The sequence below is a fragment of the Larus michahellis genome, chromosome 7, assembly GCF_964199755.1.
Source record: "Larus michahellis chromosome 7, bLarMic1.1, whole genome shotgun sequence".
Lineage (NCBI taxonomy): Eukaryota > Metazoa > Chordata > Aves > Charadriiformes > Laridae > Larus > Larus michahellis.
Window position 1 is genome coordinate 13,003,015 of NC_133902.1, and position 16,513 is coordinate 13,019,527.

General features: G+C 49.5%; 1 protein-coding gene across 8 annotated transcripts; it reads left to right on the forward strand.

Annotated features, from left to right (window-relative positions):
• Positions 1–1,055: 1,055 nt before the first annotated feature.
• On the forward strand, positions 1,056–14,737 carry MKS1 (MKS transition zone complex subunit 1). 8 transcript variants are annotated; one of them, XM_074594886.1, is made up of 18 exons: positions 1,056–1,168; positions 1,246–1,349; positions 1,437–1,487; positions 1,846–1,978; positions 2,401–2,498; positions 2,708–2,836; positions 3,162–3,266; positions 3,665–3,773; positions 4,665–4,721; positions 5,618–5,660; positions 6,186–6,248; positions 7,751–7,821; positions 8,645–8,714; positions 9,795–9,902; positions 10,432–10,565; positions 12,132–12,214; positions 12,292–12,389; positions 12,892–14,737. In XM_074594886.1, the coding sequence occupies exons 1-18, from the start codon at positions 1,067–1,069 to the stop codon at positions 12,996–12,998; spliced, it is 1,665 nt and encodes a 554-aa protein (XP_074450987.1). In that variant the 5' UTR covers positions 1,056–1,066; the 3' UTR covers positions 12,999–14,737. The 8 variants fall into 8 exon arrangements, with proteins under 8 accessions (XP_074450987.1, XP_074450986.1, XP_074450993.1 ...); XM_074594885.1 differs by having other exon boundaries at positions 1,057–1,168; positions 1,417–1,487; positions 1,823–1,978; XM_074594888.1 differs by having other exon boundaries at positions 1,063–1,168; positions 1,417–1,487.
• The last annotated feature ends 1,776 nt before the right edge of the window (positions 14,738–16,513 follow it).

Below are 16,513 nucleotides of genomic sequence, written 5' to 3' on the forward strand. Positions count from 1 at the left end.
TAATCACAACCCTCTGAGTCCTGTCACACAGCCAGCTCTCAATCCACCTCACTGTCCCCTCATCTAGTCCACACTTCCCCAGTTTCCTAAGGAGGACGTTATGAGAGACAGTGTCAAAAGCCTTGCTGAAGTCAAGGTAGATGACCTCTGCTGCTCTGCCCTCATCTAGCCAACCACTTATAACATCATAGAAGGCTATGAGATTGGTCAAGCATGATTTACCCTTGATAAATCCATGTTGACCACTTCCAATAACTTCCTGCTCTTGAACGTGCTTGCATATGACATCCAGAACGAGTTGCTCCATTACCTTCCCAGGGACGGAGGTGAGACTAACCGGTCTGTAGTTCCCTGGGTCCTCCTTCCTGCCCTTTTTGAAGACTGGAGTGATATTGGCCTTCCTCCAGTCCTCAGGCACCTCTCCTGTTCTCCATGACCTCTCAAAGATGATGGAGAGTGGCCTAGCAGTAACATCTACCAGCTGTCTCAGCACTCGCGGGTGCATCTCGTCAGGGCCCATGGACTTATGGATGTCCAGTTTGGCCAAGTGGTCTCTAACCTGATCTTCCTCTACTGGGGAAAACTCTTCCTCTCTCCAGACCTTCCCCCTTGCCTCCAGGGCCTGGGATTCATGAGGAGGGAGGGACTCTGGATCAGGGAGGGCAGCCATGGGACGAGGGGAAACAATTTTAGATTGAAAGAGAGGAGATTTAGATGAGATGTGAGGAAGACATTCTTTGCTGTGAGGGTGGTGAGCCCCTGGCCCAGGTTGCCCAGAGAAGCTGTGGCTGCCCCAGCGCTGGAGGGGTTCAAGGCCAGGTTGGACGGGGCTTGGAGCAACCTGGGCTGGTGGGAGGTGTCCCTGCCCGGGGCAGGGGGTGGCACTGGGTGGTCTTTAAGGTCCCTCACAACCCAACCGTTCTGTCATTCCATGACTCCGCGCTGCAGGACCCGCCGCGGTGCCGCCGCGGTGACTGGGGCCAAACCGCCCCGGAAAGAGCGGGCCCGGCCGCTGGCCGCCCTCCGGCCGCCGGGGGCGCTGTGTGCCCGCCGCCCGCCCGTCTCCATGGTGAGGCGGCGGCGCGGCCATGGCGGAGGCGCTGCGGAGCGTGGATGCGGGTGGTGCCGTGTACCGCTCCCGCGACCCCGTGCGCAACCTGCGCCTCCGGTGAGTCGCTGCCGTCCCCCGCCCCGGCTCCATCCCCGTCCCGCACTGACGATTCCCCTCTCTCTCCTCCCCTGCAGGGTCCGCATCCAGCGCCTGGCCTCGGCCGGGCCCCTCCTGCCGCAGGCCCCGCCACCGCCCGCCGGCCGGGAGCTCCTGGGCCTGGCGGAGCGCGCCGCCACCGGTACGTGGGGCCCGGGCGGGGAGGCGGGGGGCAGCGCCGCCGGAGGTGACTGGGCCTAATCCCGCAGGTGCCCGGCGGCCCCCGCAGGAGGAGGAGGAGGCGGCCGAGGTGGGGTGGCAGGAGAAGCTCTTCAGCCAGGTGGGTGTGCAGCGGAGGGCCGGGGGGCGGCTCGGGGGAGCCTCTCCTCCTTGTGCCGCCCGACGGGCCGCCTCCGCCGCGCCTTCCCTCACGGTCTCCTGCTTCGGGGTGAGCTGCTCTCCCCAGGCCCCGCCGGGGGGGCCGTGGGTGGGTGCTGTCGGCCGCTGCATCCCTAAGCAGTGTCGGAGCCGCTCAGGAGCTTGGGTTGTTTGCTGGGATTCCCGAAGGGTCTTGTCTCTCTCTTGGTGGCTTTGGAAATCTCAGCTGAAAAGTATTTGTGGCTCAGACAGTGCTGGGGAAGGGCAGCTTTTGCGCTTTACCTGTGGTGCTCTCAGTTTGAGGTGGATCTGTACCGCAGTGAGTCAGCCTGCCAGACCCCTTTGGACCGGCAGTACCATGAGGAGATCCTGAAACTGGAGAAGGCTGGAGGTCGGAAGAACCATCGCATCTTCACCTACACTGATCATGACCGATTCACCAACCTAGAGGAGGTACCACCTCTTTGTTACGCGTAATCTATACAGCAGTGTCTGTCAAAACCAGGAGGCCTACTGCAGAGAGAGTGTTTGTCAGTTCTTGGCTATGCAGAAGCAAGCTAGATATCCTGTGTGCAGGAGAACATACTGGTTCACCTGCTGCCCTAGACCTCGCAGGAGATCTCCCTGTTTCAGAATGATGGTCAGGGGCAGATTTGGAGGGACTTGGCTTTGTAGCATTGCTCTGTAGGTAACTCGCTGGGTGGAGTTTGGCTGTACTTTGGCACAAGAACAACGAATTAAATCTACAGTCTTTAAGCAGTTTGTCCTTGCACGTGTGTGTGGACATACCTGTTCTCTCCTCCAAGAGTGGAGCTGTGTTTGGGAAAGATGTTCTGTTACAATTAAGCTGGTGCTTGTCTGTTTCTCTCTTCCAGCACTGCCTGAAGGTAACTGACTCGGATCATGAGGTGCCGTCCTATCTGGCAGAGAGGATGGCCAATGTGAGGAGAAGGAGACAAGACCGTAGGCCAATGTGAGTGCAAACTGGGGCTCAGAGCTTGCCAGTGCAGGTTTCCTGGTGCTGGTGCCGCAGCTGCAGAGCTGCCTGCTCTGTGGAAGTTGGTGGCTTGAGCTGTGTCGCATTTGTAATCCGGCAGTTTGACTCCTCGCCGGGGGGGTTTGGTTCTGCCTGTGCCTGGCTGCTGAGGTGAGCTGGGACTTGTGCTGTTCTGTTGTTGACAGGGAAGCAAGTGCTCTGAAGTCAAAAATCATCACCTGGGAACCCACAGAAGAATTTATAAAGAACAATCACGTGATTAACACTCCTGTCCAGACCATGTACATCATGGGGGACTTGGGACCTTATGGGAAGTAAGTAAAATCCTGAAATGATCTTAAGGAAACCCATCTTCCCTCCTTACTCAAATCTCCTCTTTCTTTCATTAGTTAAGGGAAGAGAATTCCAAGAGCTTAGTAACTCAGGCTTCTGTTTCTTTCCGCCTCTTTTCCCAGTTGGGAGGTAACTGACAATATCCCTCCAAAGACTTCTTAAACTAATGTAGGAATATGTAGGAATAATGTATATGTGGGTTTGTTCCCTTCTGTACCCCCATGTGCCTTTACCAGCTCTTCTGTGCCAGTGCAAGGAGTGTCCGTGTTCTCTACTTAGACTGTGTTTCTTGTTGTCTTCCATCAGGCTTGGTCACAGGGAGTATGAACATGTTCTTTGCACGATCAAGGTGGACGGCAATGGGGTGATCACAGTGAAGCCTGACTTTACTGGCTCCAAAGGAGCTTACCGGTGAGTGGGACAGGGCTGGTACCTCTCGTGGGACTGAGAGAGAGGGACAAAATGTCTGTTTTCTGGTCACCCTTCAGGTAGTGGATCAGCACTTAAATTGAGGGATATATTTTAGTTTTATTCCAGAGATTTTTAAGACAGCATTATTGCATACTTGGGCTTGCCAGTCCCTAGGGATACAGGTTATGGATATGCTGGATACAAGTGAGTCTCCCTTTTTGAGTCATGGATACTGGTGGGCACTTGGGAATGGGGAGAGGGCTGTTAGTGCCCCTGTGTTACTGCACAGGGCTGGTGGAGAGAGGACTGCTGTGTCAGCACGGCACAGTTGATGCTGTTGCTGCCTGTGCCTATTCTCTGCGTAATGAGCTTTGCGTATGTGTTTCGGGGCTCTGCAGGATCGAGCTGGATGGAGAAAAGCGAGAGGTGTGGAAATACACCATTGAGAACGTGTCTGTCCAAGTGCAGCCAGAGGAGGAGGAACGCGAGCAGTGTGTGTTCAGAGACGTAAGGAGCAGCCTCCACTGATCATATTGACTAGTTCTCCTGGATTGACAGAGGGAGCTCAGACCTTCAAGTAGATGTAATTGTTAGTGCTGTAGACACCTAAAGTTGACAAAATGAATGTCGCTGGCGGTGAGTCTCATCATGCCCAGCAATTTGAGTACTCTCTGACCGCTTCATTCCTAACTGTAGGTACAGTCTGGTATTAGTCGTGTTGGCCTCTGACTACGGTGATCTATGTAGTGAGAACTGATGCAAGAAACCACCTAAATTTGTGCCTTTCTAGTTGGCACATATTGGTGAATTGGTGTTTCACCTGCCAATGGTTTTCCTTCCCTTTTGAGCAGTGGCTCGTCTGTCCTTTCCTTCGTCTTCCGCTTGCTGCCTGTATACTTCTTGAATGATTTCTTGTTACCCGTAATGTCCCAGGATATTCGGAACCCCCTTTTTTGTCTTGGTCTTTATGAATTGTCTTTTGAGCTGTGGCACTTTATAAAGGTACCTAATGTTTTAGTACATTTCCTTATTGTTTTTGTGGCCAATAAGGAAATCATGACTTCGCTGCACTGATCTCCCATCTGTTGATTTCATTGGAATAGTTTATGCCTGTGTTTTTAACATGTCATTTAAGATCTGATTCTTCAGAGCTGCTCTTTCCTTTAGATTGGCCTTTATTGAGATCTTATCTGAAGCTTCCATGCAGTTCCGTGCAGCGTTAGCAGTTATCCATCTTTATTAGACTCTTGTATTCTCCTAACAGTTAAAAAAACCCGTGTGCTAAGCCTGTCAACAATTTAAACTGGCTTTAACTTATACCCATTACAATTTTTTCCATAAATAAAAACATATAATCAAAAAGATGCTTTTTCTAATCCGCTTGTTCTCTGTTTTCAGCTGTACGGTCGGCACAAGGAATACCTCAATGGTCTCGTAGGCTCCGAATTTGAAATGGTGAGGACCAGTGGCACTCAGCAGGGACCTGGAGCCCTGCTGCCTTTGGAGACTGTTGGCCTGGTTGGCATGGCTGCCGCTGGTACTGCAGTCTCCGATGACCGTTTCATTCTGGGCTGTGTTGGCAGCTTTTACCTTGTGGCTTACAACAGAAAACTGGTTCAAAAGGGACAGGTTGCAGTGGGTGTGGGGCCTGCAGAGATCCATCCTGCATCTGTCAGACCAGCAGCAGAGCATGCTGGATGCTGCCGTCTCTAGGAAACTGCATGCATTGTGTGAAGGCATTCGACTGTAATACTTAAAGAAGAAAAGAGGGTTTATATCTTTTGCCATAGTGATTGCTGTTAATTTCCTGAATGTCAGACACATCTATGTGCCACTTAGTTAAAGTAAACAGCTCCTCCCACCCCCAAACTCATGCACGGTTTCCCTTCTCACTGAATTACCGAAACTGCAATCTTTTTTGCTCAGATCTTGTTTGCCAAAGCGTGAAACTTGTCGTACTTTCTTGTACTCCAGTAGGATGTCTCAGCTAGTCCTGTGCTTCTCCCATTCACCCCACCTTGGGCAAGTGCACGAACACTACAGGAGAAACAGGACTATGATTTCTGCAAGTGACTTCTCCCTGCATTTTATACCGATCTTGAAGTCTGTAAGAGACTGATTTACAGAATAGTAAACTCCTGCAGTAGAGGAATTTGGTCTCTCTCCTGAGGGACTGTTCACTTCTGGAAAGTGACATGAGAAGTCATGACTCCTACGTGGCCAGCAGAGTGAATCGTTTATGTGCAAACATCTGTGAAGTACCTCTGTGAGACCCTGTTGGGAGGGAATTATGTGAGGTTCCACCAGTGGTCATTGAGATCTTTATCTTGTCTATCGGCTCATTCTTACAGATTCTTCCTGGTGCGCTACGGCTCTTTGTGAATGGAGAAATAGGTGAGTCCTTATTATAAACAGTAACTACAGGGGGCAATTCTGCGTCTGCTGGGATGGCTGAGGCTATGAGGGATCCAAGGATTCTTGGATCACTGGCCAGTCCAGGGCAGGTGATTCTCTCCCTAGAAGCCTTTACTTCCTCCTTCTCCTGCCCTGTTTTTGCACGCTTACCCCTTGAGTGGCATTTACAGATTGGAGGTTAGAAATACTGCAGCTGTTTTAGGAAGACATGTATATCTGAAAAATGGAGAGCAGGTTGGGAAGTTAATAGAGATTATAGCAAAGAAAGCAATTAAATGTGTGACCTCCCTAATCTGGTTAGTGATATGGAGACAGGACTAGTCTAGAGAAGGAATCTTCTCTGAGGGTCATAGTCTGTTACTTTGAAGACCCTGGTGTTTCCCAACTTCCAGCAATAACTGTTTTTTCCTGAGGTTATTGGTGCTGGCTCTCCCAAAAATCTACAGTGAGTACTGGAGGAGTTTGTGTAGAAGCAAGCAGCTGAAGTTCATTCTCTCTTCTCAGTTTCAGCACAAGGCTATGAGTACGACAACCTCTATGTTCATTTCTTCTTGGAACTGCCGAACCGTAAGTATTCATGTTTCCAGCCATATCACAGCAGTTTAAGGAATGAAGTATGCTTTGGCTGGTCCACCAGATCAGCTCTGCTGAATGTCAGTAACAGTTAATGTCGGGGCTGGGATGTAGTGAGAGGTCTTCAGAGCTAAAATTTCAGAACTCAATTGTTTGAACTAAACTTATGTCTGGGAGACAGTAGGATCTTCCCCTCTCACCTCTTCCAAATCAGGCTGGAACATAGAGGTCCGTTGGCTTCTTGACCAGGGGTGATGGTGTCCAGCAATCTACCCAAAGTTCATTCCTTATACTAAGGAGAATAGCCTTCCTGTCCTCTCCATCTCAGCAGTGACCTTGTCTGATTTCAGTGCTCACCATCACGTTCTTGTGTTCTGTGCTGACACTAACATGTTAAATTTTGAGGTTCCCATCTCTAACATGCGCATCCTGCTTGGGGAAGTGTGGCTGGAGAGCTGCCTGGCAGAAAAGGACCTGGGGCTTCTAATTGCCAAGCGGCTGAACATGAGCCAGCAGTGTGCCCAGGTGGCCAAGAAAGCCAATGGCATCCTGGCTTGTATTAGAAACAGTGTGACCAGCAGAAGGAGGGAGGTGATTGTCCCCCTGTACTCAGCACTGGTGAGGCCACACCTGGAGTATTGTGTCCAGTTTTGGGCACCTCAATGCAAGAGAGATATCGAGGTGCTGGAGCGAGTGCAGAGGAGGGCAACGAAGCTGGTGAAGGGCCTGGAGAATAAATCTTATGAGGAGCGACTGAAGGAGCTGGGACTGTTTAGTTTGAGGAAGAGGAGGCTGAGGGGAGACCTCATCACTCTCTACAACTACTTGAAAGGACATTGTAGAGGTTGGTGCTGGTCTCTTCTCACAGGTAGTTGGGGATAGAACAAGAGGGAATGGCTTCAAGCTGCAACAGGGGAGGTTTAGGCTGGACATTAGGAAAAACTTCTTGACAATAGGAGTGGTCAGACCCTGGAATAGGCTGCCCAGGGAGGTGGTGGAGTCACCATCCCTGAATGTGTTTATGAGTCGTTTAGATGTGGTGTTGGGGGATATGGTGTAGGGGAGAACTTTGTAGAGTGGGGTTGATGGTTGGACTTGATGATCCCAAGGGTCTTTTCCAACCTGAATGATTCTATGGTTCTGTGTTTAATTCCCCTGAAGCTATGGCTCTGGCTCCTTTCTCTGGTTATACCCTGATGTATGTCCAGAGAGGTACCACTTTTGCAACTCAGTATATTTAGATAAGGTTCTACTTTTCTCTTAAGATGGAGTTGGTGCTTTTCATCAACAGTTCAGGGTGTTCTGGGGAGCATCCATTGCCTGGAACAAGACCAAGACAGGGTGGGACGCACCTAGGGAAATTCAGCGTGTGTGATGTTATCTGCTATCTGTTATCCCAGTTGTCTGGGACTGACATTCTCCTTTGAGCTGCTGTGGTTTGAGAGTCCTCCCTCTCACCCAAAGCATTCACAGCTGTGCTCGTGTTCTCCTCCCAGAGTGGTCAAGCCCTGCGTTCCAGCAGCTATCAGGAGTGACACAGACCTGTGCAACCAAGACAGTGGGCTGGGTAAGGACGCTTTCAGACCTGCAGAGCAGTTTCAACAGGCATTCTCTGAAGTGGAACACATGTAACAAGCTACAGATATATTCAGGAAAGGTCCTCACTTGAGAGCTCCTTTCAAGGGCCGAGCACATTTGGGATTCTCCTCATTCTAGTTATACCTGCTGTTTTTCAGTGTGCCACTGTGTCCAAATAGAGCTGCTTCAAAGCAGTTTCTGGAACTTCACTTTTTAATCCCATCTGGCTGATCGATTGCCTTTGGAGCTTTCATTTTTGTGTTCTCAAATGCTCAGGGTTAATGAAGCATTCTTCTGGCTTGCGTGGGGCTGGAATGCACACAGTCTCTAAATTGATTTCTCAAAATGAACCCCTCGTCCTATCTGGGAAGTTGGCTCCATTGCTGTCTTCAGCTCCTCCCTTAAAAATTTTTAATGTTATCAACTTCTTAATGTCTTTTATGTGAGCTAGTTCACATATTAAAAAAATAATTATCATACAAAATTTCAGTAATGCCATTGCTTGTGGTATTTTGCTTGGCTCCTGTGAAGATTATGGTGGTGCAGTAGTTACACAACAGGCTGAATTGTCATTTGAGATATGTTAATCTCTCCCTTTTTTCATTATTTTTAACAGCCTGTTCAATCAACATGGCACTTGGGAGTGTATGCAGGTGTCAGGTGTTTGTTAGTGTGATGGGATTGATCTTGTTTGGGCACCATTACCTCTTTTCCACCATTAGTTCTTTTCTGCCTGGTCTCTGTGCCCTATGCAATGCTAGTGAGGAATTCTCTTGTCCAGAAATCTGATCTCTCTCCTGTTCCTGTTCTAGGAGAACATGGCATACTTCTGCTACCCCTTCACTTTGGACATGTTTTTCACCCAAGGAGATGAATCAGAAGGTGTGTTTCCTTGTTGCTCTGAAATAGGAAACTCTGAAATCTTTCGATCGCAGTGTAGGCATCGTGCCATCTGGCACGTTGTTGGCCCAAGATGAAAGGACAAATTTAACTAAAGGAAAATGTTGCTTATCCAGTAAATGTTTACCCTGTCAACACACAACCTCTGGACACACACTGTGTCTTCCCTGCCCAGCAATGCATTAGCATTTGTATGGATTCATTGATGTTGCCCTGCTTCCAGGCTGTATTCTGCTTTATCCAGTTGCAAAACTACTTGGATGATAGCTTGTCTGTCTTGGAATCCCTGGCGTGCTGCTCTGTGTCGCCGTGCCCGGTGTACTGCATGGAGCCCTGAGACTCAGGCAGCTTTTCTGTACACAGCTAAAACTCTGTGCTGAGCCTTACATCTGTAGACACACTCAGTGACCTGTATACTCTGTGTATAGTTTATGTCACTTTGAAACTTCCAGCGCTATTTTAAGCTGGGCTTCTCTGCTGCCTGTTCCTGCTGCTTCACTACGCTACCGCTGCTTCCTCACCCACCCTCTTGCTCTTTGGATTGCAATTGCTGGGGACAGCTTTGCAGCATGCCTGACCGCTTGAATCCAACATATTGGATTTGAGTATTCAACCAATGCTAATGGATTTTCAGCCTAAAATAAACACGATGCGTTTGTTTCACCATGGAAAAAAGAAAAGCTTGGAGACCTGTAGGAGGATTCAAGTTAATAATCCCCCAGTAACGGTGGGAAAGGTCAGAGATAAAAAGGTTGCTCTGTTTGGCATTGTATCATTTGCAAAAGATTGTCTTGTCTGCTCAAAGGTAATTGAGGAACCAGCTTGGACTTGCTCTCAAAACAAAGAATATTCCCAAGTTTTTAACATCAATAATTGTGTTTTCATCCTCAAATCTGAGGGTTCAGCTTTTACAGGGAAAATAATCACCCGTACATCTAGGTTACTCATTGTAGAAGAAATACAGAAAGGACTTCCTACTAGTGGAGTTGGGCATTTAGCATTTTTTTTTATCTCTGTGATAGTCTCCCTCACAAAGGTGTGATCTGTTCCCCTTCCTTGCAGACAGTCTCTCTCAGTGGCCCGTTCTTTACTTCGAGGTCCTGTCCCTGGATTTCTGGCAGAGGTACCGCGTTGAAGGGTATGGATCTTTGGTGCTGCCGGCATCTCCAGGTAAAACGTACTTGGGGCACAATGTTAATTGTCTGGGACAATGAGTTGAGTGGTTCTCTTGGAAATGGAGTCAGCTGGTCCTGGGGAGGCTTTGCATACTGAAGGGGACAGTTAGCTGTCTGTGGGGCAGCAAAGAGGGATTTGGTGCATGCTGCGCCATTCTGCCTTGTTGTTGAGACGCATAGTGTGTTGCTGTCTTTGCTCCTTCAGTGGCTACGTCACAAAATCTGTGATGAAGCTCTGGGGTGATTCTGCATATCCATCTTTACAATAGCAGTAGCCCTCTCTGTCCCACATGGAATTTGGGGGTCACAACTATTCTAACACTCACACGTAGTAAGGAGATGCTCCTTGTGGGCAGGGGATGCTTTCAACACTGCAACCGCATGGGAGAAAGTGTTCTAGAGATTCTGTGCAGTGTTTCGATTTCCAGTCTACTGGTGGTTTGGGTTGGCAGGTATCCAGCTGTTCTCTGGGACTCTGAATGTGTTGATCGTAACTGCTGAGCTGTCCTGTTGTCCTGGGTCAGGTCTCCACGTGCTCACCATCCCTACCTGGCGCCCTGTGGAGCTGGGGACAGTTGCTGAGCTGAGGAGGTTTTTCATTGGTGGATCCCCGGAGCTGGAGGACATCACCTATGTCAGGATACCATCAACCTTCAAGGTGGGCTCAGCTGCAGGGCGTTGCTCTTGCTGGGAGATGGTAGATTATGCTCTCGGCTTCAGATGTCTGTGGACAGCCTGGACCAGATTTGAACAAGGATGAGTTGGTGGTCCTGTCCCTCTGACTCAAGAAATGTCTCCTCTGTGAGACTTGTGATCATGAATAGATGAACAGGCAAACGCTGAGGCAAGAGCGCTCTACCTTCTGAGGTGTGTGGAACTTAAGAGAAGTGGGTGAACGTGGACCAAAGCCTTGACTTACCCCTGCCTGTGCCGGCCCTGTCGGGAAAGTGTCTTTCGGGTCAGCATTTGTTACCAGCTATAGACTTCTTCCTGGGTTTTTGTAAGGAATCTGGGCTGTACTGCGCCTGGAACAGTTTCCCGAAGCAAGTAGCCAGTGGATGTGAGACAAGTAGAAATTTCATGTTCTTAAGAAAGCTGCAGAGGTGCTTGCGGGTGTAATGAGCCCGTTGATGTTAGTAGCAGCTTTGTGTGGGAATGAGCCCTCATGCAGTTGTTGAAATCTTCCTCCAGCACTGCACTATGAGCTCGCTAGCGTTTAGGTCCTGCCCTCTGTCACATTAAAAGGACTGTAGTTTCGATATTTGTCTGTCAAGAGTCCCAGGACTTTCACTGATTTACTATCAGAGTCCCACCAAAGGACTTTCACTGAATCAGATTCACAAATAATCAAAATTGATTATTTTATTGAGAGCGACAGTCGCAGCTTCAAGATTGCCATTGACAAATTCACTAACTACAATAGCGCTAATTAATTAAAGTTGATATTGCTAGCAAAAATAACGATAGTACAACAAGCCGGGGTAGCGTTCCCCAGAGGGTGAAAGGTGCAGTGCTTACCCAGAAAGGCGTCCCTGCCTGGGGCGGGGGAAGAGAACACAGCCCGTCGACTGGTCCGTCGGGTATCAAGTTCCTTCTCTCCCAATTTAACAGTCGTTTTCTCCATCCTTTTATCCCCATAATTACGAGGTTTCCTTCCCCTGGGTGACGTGTAGTATGATTTGGGTGGAGAGACGAGTGCTATAGTCATATATGTTTAGCATGATCTCTAAAATCTTCATTAGCATATACAGGGGTGTCAACTTGAATATGCGTTTCACAGGTAATGAGGCAAAGGTCCATCACCGGGCATGGCAGCCTCTCGAGGAAACAAAGAACTGCACAAAGTCTCTGTTATCTTGATTTTACTGTCTCTGCTGATGAAAAGCAGGGCTGTCCTGGCTCCCCAAGACTCCCCCGTTATTTATGTACCCTGTGATAGCCAGACAAACCTTCACTCCCCTGGGTTGCACAAGAGATAGCAAAGCCAGTCTTAATTGCTCTTTGAGCATGGAGACTTCACCTCATGATCTAAATTCTACACCCCCAGCCCAGCCTGGAACCGTCTGCCCTTCTTTCTGACCTCCATGTCTGTGTGCAGCGGGGAAGGGAGAGACCGTGCCCCCAGGCAGCCATGCTCCTGGTGTGGCATGCTGGTTTTCACCAGGGTCAGCCTGCTGCAGCAGGTTGCGGGCTGTGGTTACTCCATCTTGTCCCGTCTTTGCAGGGAGAGCGTCTGAGCCGCTTTGGTTTTCGCACGGAGACAACAGGGAGCGTCACGTTCAGGCTTTACTGCTTGCAGCAGTCTAAGTAAGCGCAGCAAAGTGAGTATGAACTCCATCTTGTATGGTTTGGCAGCCCTGACATCCTACTGTGCTTCTGTGCAGAGCCTTTCTGGAAACCAGTGCCCTGAGGCAGCGCATGCAGAGCGTACTGGACCGGCTTGGAGACTTCAGCCAGCAGAGCTCTGTCTATGATGTTTTGGGTAGGGCTTTCAGTGTCATTCTCCCTGGCGAACCTTTGGCTCACTTTTGCCCCCAATTTACAGAGTGGGCAGGATATTTCAGGAGAATCCATTACTGTGGGCATGATTCTGCCCCCCATGAGCTCTCTTGACTCCGTAGCAGAGGTTGAATGTTCTGATCTGGGCTGGAAACTTCAGGAGGCACCAGCTCTCAGCAGGCAGGAGGGATAACCACTCTGCGAAGGCAAAGCCTAGACTGGGCGGCCCGGTCTTGCTGGCACTGAGCGTAGCTTGTGGCACTGATGCACGGGCTCTGTCTCTGATTCCATTATGTACAGAGCAAAGACAGTGCTAGAAACAGGTGAAGAGAGCAGCAAGGACCAGGTGTTCTGTTGGTGAAACTTAGTAATAGGAAGTGAGACTCCTGCTCCAGGAGAGATGATGTTCATGGGGCAAAGTCGTCCCTCCCCTTCCCTGAGGCTGACTGATGCATTCTGGCTTGCTGTCACCCACTGTGTTGTAGAGGCTTTCCAGAGGGCACGGCGCCGGATGCAGGAAGCACGCGAGAGCCTTCCTCAAGACCTCATCAGCACCTCTGCCTCCACTGCGCACCAGCTGCAGGAGCCATGATTGACCACCTCTGCTGCCCGGCAGCACTCAGCATCTCCTCTCTGACACAAGCTGCCGTTGTTCAGCGGGAGTCATGGTGCTGGTGCCTGGAAGCTTTTGAAGCCCGCCCTTTGTTGTTTCCCTGGGATGGGGGAAGGAGTCTGTAACACATCCAGACCCGAGATATTTGCATTTCCACAAGTACCGGTGGAAGGAACCCCATTTTGCAACGCGTTCTGTTCCCAGGCCCTAACAATAGGGCCAATTGTTCACATTTCTGCTAAGCAGACTAAAATACTGATACGGGACCTGTGAACCCTTTAACACCTTTTCAGCAATTGAATAGTAAATGATTAGAAAAATTTCAAGTCTACATGACTTGGTACATTTAGTTTTCTTCTTAAAGAAGAGGTTGATGTTGAAGGTCAAGGCATGAATGCCGTTTGAGATTTAATGAAATGAGTAGATAACTTCTTGAGAAGTGCTGGTAATTGTCGTCAGCATTTGTAGCTATAGGGCAGTCAATAGTAAAATGAATCTGTCCACCTGTGCCTTAAGATTGACTCATTCTGAGAGAGAGAGCGCTCTGCCTCGTGTCATATGTGAAATCAAAGCAAAGGAATGGCATTTGACAGGTTGAGAACTGGAGAAAAGGGTAACGTTCTGTATTTCACTGTATGTCCCTGTAACGTTTCTGGCTCTGCAGTGATGAGCAGGAGGATTCTTTCTTCACAAATACAACTGCAAACATGCATTCCACTTAGCTCACAGCAGAACTTTGGCTGGGATTGGACAGTTTGCAGACAACAACAGAGCAGATTATAACATTTGCACAGTATCTGAACTTTGAACTGTTCAAGCTGTTCATTGGAGCTATGGTTCATTGTTCTGTCTCTGATTGCAGTACATTGCATTGCTTCCCGGGGAGGCGTGTGTGTACCCAGTTTTTATCCAGTTTCTTCTTTTCTCAGACTTTTTTTCCCCCTGTTTTTATTCCTGTCTCAAGTTCACAGGAGTGGGGCTACCTGCAGGCTGACAGTGCTGTATTGATTTGTGCACCAGTTACATTTCCATGAGTTCTCTGCTCCCAAAACAAGGGATAGGAAGAAAAATCTCAGGCTGAGATCGCACAGGTCTGAATGTGTAAATTCACAGGCAGGATATGAAATAGGAACTGGCCTTCCTCTTCTTGCTCTGCACGTTCCTCCTTCGCAGGGAACATGGAACTCGTGGTTGCAGCCACGGGTGTGATTGTTAGAACATCCCCCTCTTCCCTGGTGCTCTGTTGTCTTCCTCGCACCCTTCTTGCCATTTTGATCATGTCCCAGCCTTCCCTGGGAAAACAAAACTCCCGTGTTTGTACCTCCTTGACCTTTGTTGCAATTCCTAGATCTGCCTGGCAGCCTGAACGTGTCTGGCAATTGCAGTTATAAAAGGATTTTTGCTCACCTTCCGTGCCTGCGAGCCCTCCTTTTCGCTGGAGGAGGCTGCCAGCATGCGTTGGATCGCGTGGCCTGCTATGCAGAGCACAGTGTCCTTGGCCTAGAGCTGGGTGATGCGTCTCGTGCGTGAGTCGGGCGTTTGATGGGATGGCTGCGAAGGCACACGCCCAGCTCTGGAGTAGCAGAATTGAGGTGTGTGCGTTATCGTGATCTTTAATGATCTAGTCACGTTTCACAGAGATCGATCCAGGATAAACAGCGTTCAGTGAGTACGTAGCACTCGCTGTCTCTTTTTTTTAAAAGAAATCATAAATCACATCGTGGCCATGTATGTTTATTGCATGCTAGCTAAGCAATACTTAATTTCTTTCTGGGTGTTTCTGTTGTGCTTATTGCTAATAGCTGAATTGCATGTCTCTGAAACCCTTTTCAGGATTGAGTTGTAAGGTTAGGAGAATATTCTTTTCATCCGTAAAGTAACAGACCCCCTTTCTGATTGAGATGATGCCAAAGGCAGATCTTGTTAGAGAGTGGACTCTTCTGATTAGAAGACCAGGTTCCTGACTTGCGCTTGTTGCTCAGCACATTTATATGGCAGGATTTGGTGTCTTGAGTGTTAAGGTTACACAGAGATGCGTAAGGTTTACACAATTATACTCAGTTTTGCTAGTTAAAACTCTGAATAGTGTAAAATCTTACAGAAACTTCAGAGAGCAAAATTTAAAAATAAAAAATAGTTATAACCGAAGAAGCAATTCTTCCAAAGTAAGATGTTGTTAGCAGTTTTTCACCTTCATACTTGCAGCCTCCTTGCCTGACAGAGCAAAATGGTGCTCGTAAAAGATGTTTTGGTGAAAGCCTTCAGCAAATGTCCTTTGAATATGCCCTTTTATAAATGAAACTAACAAATTTCCATATATGTGTACGCGTAGGAAAATGTCACTGATCTTTTAATCCAAACTGGCATTTGGTGCAGGGCTTGTGCTCGGAGCTTGCCAAGGAGCCCCGCCAGCTGGCGCGGGGGTCGGGCCTCCACCAGGTACGCGGGGATGAACGAGGAGATAGCCCGTGGGGACAAGGCAGAAGGGGAGGCCGGTTATCCTCTCGGAGCTGTGAGGATTGTCCCCTCTACAGAAATGTCCCTGCAGTTTGCACCGGAGGGATGCCTTTGCAGTGAAACTCAACAGAAGGGAGAGGAGAGGACGGCTGTGGGTGCGCAAGAGCTTGGGATGGGGGGACACCAGTTGGTGGGACTGGCAAGCCTGGCAGGCAGGGGTGATGCCGCGAACCGAAGATGGGGGGAGGCTGGAGGGCAGGAGGAGCCCGCAGCAGGCGCAGGCAGTGCTGGGGAGTCTTGTGGGGGGACCAAAGCGGGTCTAGCAGCAAGACTCAGAGGTTTGTGCTGTCCCTGGTGCGTGGCCAGCAGGGCCCCAGCTCTGGCTACATTAGCTGCGGCAACGTCCGCTGGTTCCTCTTGAGCTTTGTTCTTCCTTCAAGGCAGACTGGAGCTGTGATGGTTTTTTGAGTGCCAGTGGAACTTACAGCTGAACAGCGTCTGGGGCTGAATCCAGCGACGTGGTCAGCATGGGGGCAGGAGCCAGCTGAAGGTCCCCAGGCGCCTTCCGGGTGTCTCATTAAATAAGCTACGCAAACAAAGAGTAATTGCAGGAATGTTTGCTTGGTGGACGAAAGGGCTGTGGGCAGTTGGCAGGGCTTGCATGATGCAAATCAGCAGCCATTAGAAATTCCAGTGTAAATGTAACAGAAAAAGAAAACCTAGAAATGAGTCATTCATGTGACTGGGGGGAACAGCTTCCCACCAAAGAAGTCAGACCCCAGGAGTGGGGTTTTCTCCCAGCTGAGGAAGATTTGGGCTGTGATAACTTCAAACTAGAGCCTTGCCAGCAAACCTCAGACGCCTCTTTGGCTTGGTCCCGTCCCAGCGCTTGTGATGAACCAGGGACACGGCCTCTTCTGATGCGGCCGCAGGGACGTTCTGCCCTGGGTGGGGGTGGGGTGGGCCACGCTGCCCGTCGTCTCCCATGCTGCTGCCCCGGTGTGTTTGGGAAGGACGCGGGGCAGCGTGGGAAGCGG